This window comes from Denticeps clupeoides, chromosome 13 (genome assembly GCF_900700375.1).
Source record: "Denticeps clupeoides chromosome 13, fDenClu1.1, whole genome shotgun sequence".
NCBI classification, from domain to species: domain Eukaryota; kingdom Metazoa; phylum Chordata; class Actinopteri; order Clupeiformes; family Denticipitidae; genus Denticeps; species Denticeps clupeoides.
Window position 1 is genome coordinate 15,946,699 of NC_041719.1, and position 12,116 is coordinate 15,958,814.

Below are 12,116 nucleotides of genomic sequence, written 5' to 3' on the forward strand. Positions count from 1 at the left end.
TTAATAAACATTTAAATTCTATCATGACATTCATTTACATCTGGAATACAGGCCTTAAATGGTATGTGACAATCAATTACACAATGACAGATGTCTCATAGATGCCTTCAGAATGAACAAATGATCTCAAGAACTTATGTCTTACGTCTGTTCCACAGATCTTTCACACTCACACACAAAACGTCTTACCTAAGCTGTTTGGCCTATTAAAGTCTCACACTTTTTGTCTTTTAAGACAAAATAATTCTCAGCTTGTTCCTTATTACCCCTAATATAATGCAATTAGTTACATTTGTAGTAAAAAAAATGTAAACCACACATTTTATTTGGGCTAACAACTATTTTATTGCCTTTTCTTAATAACATTGATTTCATACTGTACTTTATTGAGGGAAGGACAGTGTTTTAGCCAGCTTCACTAGCCTGGTTTGATAACAAGGTCAATAAACTGGGTATAAAAGTTCCTTTACATAGACAGTAATAGAAGACAGTAAAACAATACAACGTGCCAGTTAGCAATAAAAGTGGTTTATATGACTACACTTGTGCAAACTTGTATGTGTGTTGTTTTTGTGTAGTGAAAAATCCACATGATGTGTGGTATTTGCTTTAAAAATTCTCAAAGTCACAGTCAAACTCTGTCATCCTGCATAAGATGTATTTCCATTGCCGATCTCTGTAAGAGAAGAGAATTTGTGATAAAAACAGCACATGTTGTCTTGGCTGATTGTGCTTAATCTAGATATTCAGCTTGCCTAAACTAGTAGCTGGTAAAAAAAATATCTAAAAACAAGTTCAGCCAGTAGCTGTCATGCTGGTTTCAGCAGCGGCAACTATTTAAGGAATTTAATGCTAAAATGTAAAAAATTCCTAAAGTAACTATATCTGCCCACCTGAGTACGCCACTGAAAGTGGTCTGTGCACCTCGGATGAAGTAGCCATAGCTGGGGATGACCAGTTCGCCTTCCTCGCGGTAGTACTCGGGGATATCCTGAGTTTTCCTGCAGGGAATATATAAAGGGGCCTAAGGAGCTGCACCTGTTACATCCGCAGAGTATTTATTGCTGGAGATCACAATTACATAGAGCCGTGTCAAGTTATTACATGTGCATGACAAATTTGGCTTTTGAAAGCACATTCACATTACATTAAATGTTAAGGAATATGCTATGCTTATGGTTGAGCCTTCCTCTGAAATTTACCCTAAATGATTGATACAAGCACACAAAGCACTGTGGTGCTCAACTAAACTCAGGGTTTATTTAACAGTTCACCTCTCACGCACCAGCAAGAGTATGGGCATCTGCGACTGTATCGGCAACAGTAGAACTGCCACTCACGGTCCAGAACAGCATCAAAGTACTGGCTCTGCACCCCGGCCACCAACCCGTTGTTGGAGCATGTTGAAGACCTGTATTTAAGGCAAGCATGGTTACCAAATAAGAAAAAGACGTACAAACTGTTGCATGATTTTACAAATGCAAGCTATATTAATTGTTAATTATATTATTTTTTTCAAACATACTACTTAAAAAACATTATGCAGTATACCAAGCCACTGTAAATTACTGTCATTGTGCCAGTTGAAAGAGGAAAAAAGTCATTATTCAGCACTCCAATTAGTACCGTTTCCCATGTTCATACACGTTTTAATTACGTCAGGAAGTTTCACTTCTTAGAAGATTAAAGTCCCTAACTTGGTTGGAAAGAAACCAAGCCCTTTTAATAATTAAAGGCTTATGGGCAATCATTTGTTTATCTAAATCTAAGCTCTAAATGTTAAACAATGGATGAACCTGAGGGTGGAACTTGAATGATGGAAATGTGCTCCCACAAGCTGATAAAAAAATCCCCAAAATTTAATAAAATAAATTAACATTTTGTAAAACAAATGAACATTTAATGAAACAATTTACAACATGCGAAAACAAATTTACAAAAGTGAAAACCAATTTCCTATTACATGAAAAAGTTTTACCAATTGGAGATTGGTTACAAACAGCGAATGACTCAAAATGGTTGCTGATACAGTATATGTGACAAACATTAGAGTTATGTCTGCCTACCACAGCCTCCGAAGTGCACTTTAACAGCATGCTACCTTTAATTTACCTTTAAAGTTGGTCAACAATATAAGGTAATGCACAGCAGGATTCAAGCCAGATACTGTTCCATTGTTCTTATTTATTAAGACTTGATGGAACCACTGAATGGGCCATGTTTGATGAACATGGTCATCATAATACCACCCCTATTAATCATGTGACATTTGGATGAAAAGGCTCTAGTCACAAATCACCGGATCTCCCTTGTTCAGAAAAGGTAGAATTATGAAATGAAAAACATGTATTATAGCCACAGGCATACCTGCCTGTATTACACCAGTGAAGGAGACACCATCATTCACGCATTTTATGTAAACAGAAGCCCAGGGTTTATGCCCTGTACAGACACTAAAGGCACAACAGACCAATCAACATCAGCCCTCAACAAGCCTATTCCCTGAGGTGTGGCTCTTTGTCATGGCAACACTAACACTGCAGGCAACCTTCTCTGAGCCAAATGGAATGAGGTTAGGCAATTCCCAATGGAATGCCATCTCTACCCCACTGCAAATCAAAGTGACTGCACTGATCATATAAGGACAGAGCGAGGGTGCCTGGTTCGCCCTGAAGAGCCTCATCTTCTCATCCATAGGGCATTTCACTGTGATCATTTGCACCTGCTGAAAGGAACATAACAATATCTCTCTGGGACAGAGCTCAGTGAATAATCAATAAACGCTATAAATAAACGCATCCATCATTCAGTGTCAGTGTCAGCAACTAAGTACCACTTTAGGATGCAATGCAACTTACAAATGGATTCTCCCCTCAATTTGCGATCAATACTGTGTCCAGTTATTAATATATGAACCTCTCCACGATTTAAGAAATACAGTAAGTATTCAGTAAGTGTCTGTGTCTGACTAGTCAGACCACATGATATGCAGTACAATGTAGGATGTGTCTATTCAGAACACTGACATAATGACCACAGGTCTGCTAGTAGGTTAAATGCTTGTCACTGAGGTTTCATGATGAATTCATGACCTGTAAATTAATTAATGAATCAATGAAAGGAATGGTTGACCTTTTCTTCCTTTAGGGTTAATGGATGCCTGCTCGAAAGATATACTTCAAATACTTTTTTTTTTTTTTTACACTCAAACCATTTTGTGAACAAAATTGTGTTTTCAGCTCTAGACATAGAGATTCCATAGCAATCCATAGATTCCATTCCATCCCTATGGGGGTGTGAATGGAGTCTCCATCTTATAGCTCCTAAAATAAATGATATCTTTTGAGGTGGGATCATCTATACATGACGTGATAACTATACAGGGTTACATTTTTTAACAGAGTATATTATACTGGATACATGTAACAAGGCCAGTGTTTTATTATTATCATCATTTATTATTAATTTCATTGCATGACCTCCAGCATGACTGACTCATGCACTGCAGATCATAATCCAAACCAGGCTGATAGTGAATTGGGTGGAAGTGACTCGTTCTGGCACAGAGTGAGTCTCCCAGAGAGATTTGATTTTCCAGTGGCTGAGAGATCCATGCTGGGTTCAATTAGCCTGGCAGAAAATCCCTTTGCCACACTGACAGCTGTTCAAGGTCCACACAACGGTTTGAGAACAAACAGGGTTCCTAGCATCATTTCGGCATTTCAATTTCTGTCCCTCTATAATTCTGCGTAGCGCCTCTGGCTCCATCTGTTCCCAGACCACAGCCGCCGGACAGCAGCAAACACACACTTCCTGCTCTGTGCTTGTCAGGGTCTTCTGCTCTGGAGTTGAGAAGAAAAGTAACCGTTTTGATGGGTGTTCATAACAAAGAGCACTAGGTCGTGTTTAAGTGTTCATTTAAAGCCAGACATGTCAGAATGTATCGCAGTGTCTGGCCTCAGGTATTAAAAGCTGAGCCAAAGTTGACAACACGGACAAAAGTCTGCGGAAACAGCTTTGACTTTTATGGAGATGGACAACAAACTCAACATGGAAAGTTTTAGGGGGAAACAGAGAGTGAGCGCGCCAGTTTGGATAAAGACTCCGGCACAACATGAAGGGGAATTTAGGCACAAGCTGGACAAACGTAATATTTTCCCTGTTTGCCTATTACGACTTTCAGATTTAACGGCCTCAGGTTCTTCTGGTAAAGCAGCTGTTAACTGCCACACATCTGGATTCCATGAACAAAACACATTAAACTTATTGATAAAAAAAAAAAAACGTATCGAATCATTTACGTATTCATGCATTTACTACAAAGTTCTGTAAAAAGCTCCAACCCCTGTGTCCTGGACCATGGTTTGGTCTGTTCATGCAAGTCAGTACTTTTCCCAGTGGGTTTGGTTAACAGTTGGTGCACACTGACACCAGATGAAGCCAGTGAGCAGATTTGTGTTGGTGTTGTCAAAAACGGCAAAGTTGCTCAGGAATCCAAATGTGCGTCCAGGTACCCTGCCCCCTCTCCAGCAAAACGAGCTCATCCGACCCGTGTGTGCACCACAGGGCTGTTCGTGCCGTGCCATGCAGTTGCTGCTCATTGGGAGCTAATAAACGTAAACTGCTGTAACCTCATGTTCCGGCGTCCACGTTAGCGTCCCATTATGGTAGCACCTGGTCTGTTGTGACGTAAGCAAAGTGAAACGGTATACTCTGAGGCAAGAACCACAAATAATGGAGTAAACTGTGAGCCCAGTCAGGCTTGAGGGGGAGAGAGAGAGACAGAGAGAGAGAGACCATGGTCAACACTTTGCACCCTGAATGAGAAAAGTTGGAAGTAAGCGGCGCTTGACCGTGTTTGTGTCAGAAAGCATCTCTGGTAGGAGTTACTTGGCCCCGCTCACATTCGGCAGGCTGGGCTGCCGGCGGCGGTTTAACCTACCTGTGGCTTTTACTTACGCACCGTCGTGCACTCATGCGCACAATTGAGCGAACCGCTGGCAGGCCTCCCGACACGTGGTGTCAGTTGACGCAGCATGCTGTGCGCACCGATCTTCATTTCTCACCCCTCTCTCGCCTATGCACCACCTACCTCCTTTGCAAAGCAAATGAGAGCGAATGGGGAGAGTGAGGGTGCGAGAGTCCAGCAAACCAGCTTAGAGCGGCACACTCCTGGTTTAACTGCAGCAACAACCAGTCTGAGCTGGCAGAGTGACAGGAAAGGCATTGTTCCGTGTGGCAATAATGACCTTTACGTGGTCCAACCCTCAGGTTTGTGAAAGTTGCTTCCAGTAGAAAAGGTTTTGGAGACACAAGAGTTAAGGTTGAGTGTCATACTTCAAATAAAACCTTGAACATCTCTCTCATTTTCATGCGTTTTTTTCTGTATTCAGACCAGAATGTTAAAATTTAGGCCTTATTAAAAATGATGTATATCCAAATACTGTATTTTTCACTGATTTTAATTTATGTCCCATATGAAAGTATGTCTGTATGTATTTCAGAAAAATACTTTATTTGATGGCATGTTGGTATATTATTGCCATTTTATTATTTTAATTTTTAGATTAAGTCATGTGAGCAGCAAAGCTTGTGTGAAATGTGCTAATAATAATAATTATTATTATTCATAGTAGTGGTAGTGGTAGTAGAACCAAAATGTCACTATGGAGCACTGCTGAAAGCTCAAAAAGTAACCTTGGCGCGGTGTGGAGGATGGTGACACCAGCAGCAGATGGAGTGTGTAAATGGGGTCATGTTGAAATAGAGAGATGAGACTCCAGCCTGGGTTTAAACTGGGAGAAGAATCCTTTTCTTCACAAGCTAGCAAACTGTGAAAACAACATACCATTTGTTGATAAGCCAGAGATGTTCTGGCCAACTGCCGCATAGCAAGTTTCGGCCTTTATTTTTCTTTTGTTTTCGGTTTCTTGTACCATTTTCCATGTGTTAAGATCTCAAGAATGTAATAGGAAAGGGGATCCTGCTGACACTGAGATTTAAATGGTCGTCCTAACAGCCCAATTCACCATTCACCCAACCCCCATCCCACTTTGAAGTTTACTTCCAGCAATACTGGTTAATACATTCAAACACCTTTATGTTGTAGCCCACAGTGAGAGTATCTCCATCACAACACTCCTCTATTACCAACACAATAATGAGTGACAGCTGAGGATCTGAAATGTGACAACAGCAAACAGGGAATTTCACATATGAGCACAATCAACCCGCGAGCATGGCTGCTCTCCAGCAAGCCACATGTACAGCCTCTGTCTTCAGCAGAAAGATCACTGAACTATGCCTTCACACACGTCCTTCAAAGGTAAAATTTATCATTTGCAGAAAAATGCATTCTGAAATATGGACGTCCATACACACCAATGCAATAGTATAAATGAAAAATTCCTGCTTCGTTTTAGCAACAGCTGTTGGTCTATAAACACATCTCATCTGACCTCTTCGATGTAGTGCATCCTCTGTGCTCTAATAAAACTTGGTGAATTCACAATGCATGTGAGAGTGATGACTGAGAGTAATAAGTGACACAATCCAGAGTCACTGTGCCAGAGGCTGAATCACTGTGTGTTTCACATAGGATTAAATTCCTGCAGATTTAATATGTCTGAAAATTTTCATTCTGGCTACAGTGAATGAAAAAACTAAGCCAGTATTTTGTACTGTTAACATGTAGATGTGTTCCTACAGTTTAGACTGAGGCATAAAATCTTGGTGTTCATATAGATTGCAATAACTATAAAATGTACATGGTATAGTACAATTACAACATAACAACAGTAAGAAAAAATAATTTGTTTCATTCATTTGTTCTGTTGTTTTTCACAATATGTTCTCACAATCTGTATTTATGTAAAAAGATTTACCACAAATGCTCAAATACCACATTTAGATACTAACAACCGGGGGCTGATCATCTGAAGCAGGTAGGATGGTGACCAGTCACACACACCACCTGCTCTGGACAGATCTGATGGGAAAATGTGTAAATAAAACCAGGACCTGTTAATAACTCTATCACACCAGTAATTACAACTGAAGTGACTGAAGTTCATTAAAACCCAGTGAGTGTGTCTTATGGAACGGCACAGCGCCCAAAAATACCAGCCCCGGAGATAACACCAGGCGTTTGATGTCTGCCTCAAAGAAATACCAACAAGGGTCTAGGGTGGGGGTACTTACCACTCCATCCCAGCCCGGTTGATGTCATCCCACCAGCATTCGGTGGGCTCCCCCAGGCCATATGGCGTCCGCTGGCACTCAAAGGTCCACAGGCGGTCCGAGCCCTCTTTTTCGCTGAAGTAGCTCCGGATGGCCACCAGCACCTCTCCGTGGGGGCACTGGAAGTTGAAGCCCTGTCGGAGGAGGTTGACCCACGGCTCCTCGTAGATGTAATTGGGCTGGGCACAGACCAGGCTGGCCAGCAGCATCGGCAGGAGGCAGGGTAGGAGAATGGAGGTCATCCTGGAGCGCGAGACTGTCTGGAAAGCGAGAGCGTCTGGCTGCCGGCTCGCTCTGCTCTCTGCCTTTAAGCCACTCGGAGGAAATTTTGCCGCCCAGATGTTCTGTATCGCAATCCAGAGCCAATGTATAATTTTCTGCTTTGTGGACTCTTATGGTTAGAAACTTTTCTTTTCTTCCCTCTGTCTCTCTACCTCCCAGATCTAATTGCATTTGGGGCAATGCGCCTGAAAGCAGGGACGCCTCTCACCAATTTATCAAGCGTTGAAAGGAGTACAGTTAGTAACTCAAATATTTAGCTTGTCCCTTCCATTTCAGACGTGGATTTGTTTAACTCTTTAATGAATGTGACACATCATTGGTTATGAGAACATCCAGTCCAAACTCCCACTGTCCCATTGCTTACAAAGCCTGATTATTTTGGCCCGCTCTCAAAGTGACAAATTTTCTGACGAAGGTTTTATATATCTACTGACTGCTCTTCATATTTCCTCATCAGCTTGTGTTTATGAGCATGTCATCTTTTAAAACAAGTCAGTGTCCTGTGGGTGTGATCTTTTCAAACCATCTGTTTGTTCTCAGTTGATTCACTGCAGGGGGAATTGAATTAATTGTTTTTTTGAGACAGCGGGGCAGGCTGCATGTGAAGCTATTTTAAGAGCCGAGCCAACTTAATTATCCAGTTATCTCTGGACAGTGTGTGTAACTTGCGGCAGTAAATGGGCTGAAAGTCTGCGGTATTCATTCAGAACAAAGCCCTAAGACAAAATGCTGGTTATGTGTCTCTGTTCATCTGCTTCTCTCTGCGTTGGACCTTCTGAAGGACTGTGAGTGTGAATGTGAAAAGTAAGGTCAAAAAGTATAAAAAAAGTTTGGATTCAACAATTCACTTTGACCCCTGACCCCATGCCATATAGGTAAAAAAAAAACAAGTGTCAGGATGTTCAATGTGTGATGAAGTCAAGACAAAACAACTCTAGGTTTGAGATATGCCATAGCAAGTGTTATGATGCCAATCTTCCGAAGATATTATCTACAAACAAGGATCAGGAATAAAAAGCGTTCCTGTGCTCCAAATGACACTTTCATAAAAGCCGTCAAGTTATCTGTGATGTAAACATTAACTGATCTTATCAATGATTAGGCGAGGCCTTCCATAAACTTTGTAACCCGCAGGCTACGCAAATCCCTATAGTTCAGTTTAATTTTACTCAAGGCAGTCACACTTTGTTCCCCTCCAATTAGGGCAAAGGTTGGGCAGAGTGTCTTCAAGTGGAGGTTACCAGTCACAGGGTGTGCGTTTTGTTGTAAAGTAGCCTCTGGTCTTAAGATGATGGAAGGTTTGAATGGATAAAGGACAAAATTGGAGATGTCCTTGTGGTTACCGCACTTCATAAATCAATGATATAAGAAAGCAAGTCATAAAAATTTGAATAAAAGTTGAACAAGAGAATGAATGAAGGACAATGACTTTCTGAAGAATGTTTAACCCAACTGTTCTACGCCGAGGAATAATGATGAGTGAATGATTAGCCCTACAGTATACGCTGTTGAACTGGGTTACCTCAGAGCTGGCAGAACGAGGTACGTCGAAATAAATCCCACTTGGCAAAGACCCCCTCAGCTGTGCTCAACAATTAGAGAGGGCAGAAATTAAATTAAGTCTATCTGTCTTAATCGCCAGTCTGTGCCTTTGATCTCACTGGAAAACGGCCACATTCTTAACGGCCTAAAAATAAAGCAGGCCAGGAGGAGGAACAGTGGAGGAAGGAGCAGAACACACACACACACACACACATGTGCGTTTTTTATTACATTGAGATGCAACCTTTCAAATGTAGTGCTATATGTTTGATTCAGAAATTTCTTCAACACAGATATGACACAAGCGTCACGAGACTTTAGTGTGAAGGCACATTAGGAAAATGAAGCAAGTGTCATGCATGCCTTTATGCAGGAGTAGCATATTAACTACTGCTAAGTGCCTACATCATCAGTTTACGTGAGTTCTGTGTTCTTGGTGGTCCACATCAAAACTGAGCCACTGCAGCATGAAAGAGTATCGCTTGTTCAGCATTACTTTTCCAACAATTTGTGACATTTTCCAGCCTTCTTAAATGGAATTCATGGTATTTTATTCCTTGTTCCATTTACCTTTTTAGAAGCACTAATGTAAATACAGGAAACACATTGGTGCAGAATGAGGAAAATTATGAATCACTAAACTCTTCCTACAAGCAAAAAGCAGTAATCCCTTGACATTACACTGATAATTCAGCTGACAATCAGAAAGAACTGTGATCAGAAGAACTGTGACTGCCACAAAATAAGACTGATAAATGAATATAAAAAACTGATACTTGTTATTAATCAAAGTGTAAGTAAAAAGAGATATATGACAATGCTCTGGCTCAACTGACATAATTCATACTTGTTCTTTTGTTTTTGGTTCATTTAATTTATTTGTGGTTCGTGTTAGATTTGGCCAGAGCTAAAACATCACTGTTGCAAACCAGAAGGAACATTAAACCTGTTTTGGCTTCTTTCATTTTGAGTCAAATGTGTTTTTTTTAATATATAAATAGTGTTTAATGTTGAGGAAAAACAGAATCAAGCAAATGCACCATTCACAGTCCCTTTCTGTTCTTATCTCCAAATATTTCATCTCAGCCAGTGTCATCTATATTATTTGATACTTGTTCAGTTATTTGAAGTCATTTTTTTGTATTACACCTCTTAATCTGTATATTTTACTGAAAGTTTACCATCCTATCTGTATTTTCCTACAAACAGCTTACACTAGAAGTGTCCTTAGCCGCAGTACAGGTTGAGGGAAACTGCCTATGATGACTGTACCAAACCAGAAATATACATTTTCACACTAGCAGTGCAGCACAGGCTTTCCTTGTAAGAGCCTATTTGTTCTAAAAGTTGTGACCACACATATGCATGAGCTTTCATGCTCCAGAGTAACCATGGAGACCACATATAGTGGAGGAAGGGCACACATTGTCTTTTAAGTCCATAAATATTCCATTAATGGGATTTTCTTGGAACAATTGTTGTATAATGTCCATACTTGAGAGATTTTTTAACCCCCTGGCCTAAAATGTCTTAATGGGCTCTTGTGCCAAATGGGAATTGAATTGATTACAGAGTGAATGAGAATCTGTACTGCATTTCCCCTTTCAGAACAAGACAGGAACATGAAAGATACCATTTGGTTCTGGTTTCACATATCCATGGATCTCACAATTGCAGAGAGGTCCTGGATTTAATAAGTCAATTCTCCACCTCAAACCCTTCAATTTAACAAAGTGGTGCTAAATGGATTCAGTGCCAGTTTTTATTGTCCTGAAGCACACAAGTTGTGGATGTACAACACAAGTTTGTAATAGAATCAGTCAGTACAACTGCGGTTAAAAATTAGCAGCTGGTTTTCAAATTTCTGCCCTAGGTTTTTGGTGAAGGCAGGTGAACTGGAGATCTTCTGAGGAACCGATGACTAGCAATGAAAGGGAAGGATCACATTGTCAAACTTAACAAAATATGGTTATTAATATATATTAAGGATTATGTACACTTTTTTAAAGAACAAATAAAACAATTTTATGTTACAGTTTGCACTGAGGCATGATGCTTGGTCCAATGGGGCAGCTGGCCAGGATATTTCCTAGGATGTACAGTCTTTTCAGGATCTCAGAATTTGATGGCAGCTCAGTCAGCTTCACTCAGTAAGCAGTAGTGGCCTAGCAGACTCGGAACCAAAAGGTTGTGGGTTTAAATCCTGAACCGCCACGGTTACACTGAGGTACCTTCTGCACAAGGGACCATCCCAAGACACTGCTCCCCAGGTGCTGTTCATGGCTACCCAAACGCAGAGGACACATTTTGTTGTGCGCACCGTGTGCAATCACTTTGATTTCAATGAGACAATTAATTGGGCACAGTGATGGGGAGGCAAAACAGCATTCCTTCTTTTACCAATCCAAAGTCAGTTCCGGCACAGACTTCTGTGTTGGTTAGGGTAGACAGCTTAATCCACAAAAGGTCATGTTTATGCAACTTTTTGGGATCAAGTTTAAATGAGCCACCAACTAATGAAATTGAGATCATGTTGCTCACTGTAGACGGTCACATGGGACTCTTGCGCTCACACCTGAACTTGGTGGATGAGATTGCCTTGCAGTGCAATGCACAGGAACAGTTTCAGAATGTCTAGAGGTAAAAGGGCATAAAAGGGTCAATTACCCCCTAAGAACTCTGGTGCTTAATAATCCTTCACTGATGAAATTAAGGCTGATCAAAAGACCACCATACATTGATAAAAAAAAAAAAAGCTCTTTGCTCCAGGCCAGCCACCTCATTAGAGCAATGCATCATGTTTCCTTGGAGGCTGTGTCCAAGGCCATTGTGGTGTAGCCAGGCACCTCACGGTGAGCTGTGTTGACAGCAGAGATAATGGGCTGAGGGGGGAATGATCGTAATCACTCAGAAGAGTTCCTGGGCCACTTCAGTCTTCTTTTCTCACTCTCGCGCTCCACCTTTTCTTCTTCCTCTTCTTGATTAGTAGAACTAACAAGATTTTTTTTTTATCTCTAGCATGTCAACAACACCACTTTTCCCAAACAGTTCAG

General features: G+C 40.9%; 1 protein-coding gene across 1 annotated transcript; it reads right to left on the reverse strand.

Annotated features, from left to right (window-relative positions):
- Nucleotides 1-333: 333 nt before the first annotated feature.
- Nucleotides 334-7,678, reverse strand: dpt (dermatopontin). Its single transcript, XM_029001091.1, has 4 exons — nt 7,201-7,678; nt 1,286-1,411; nt 894-1,001; nt 334-676 (listed from the first exon to the last, which is right to left on the reverse strand). The coding sequence occupies exons 1-4, from the start codon at nt 7,479-7,481 to the stop codon at nt 610-612; spliced, it is 582 nt and encodes a 193-aa protein (XP_028856924.1). The 5' UTR covers nt 7,482-7,678; the 3' UTR covers nt 334-609.
- Nucleotides 7,679-12,116: the final 4,438 nt, after the last annotated feature.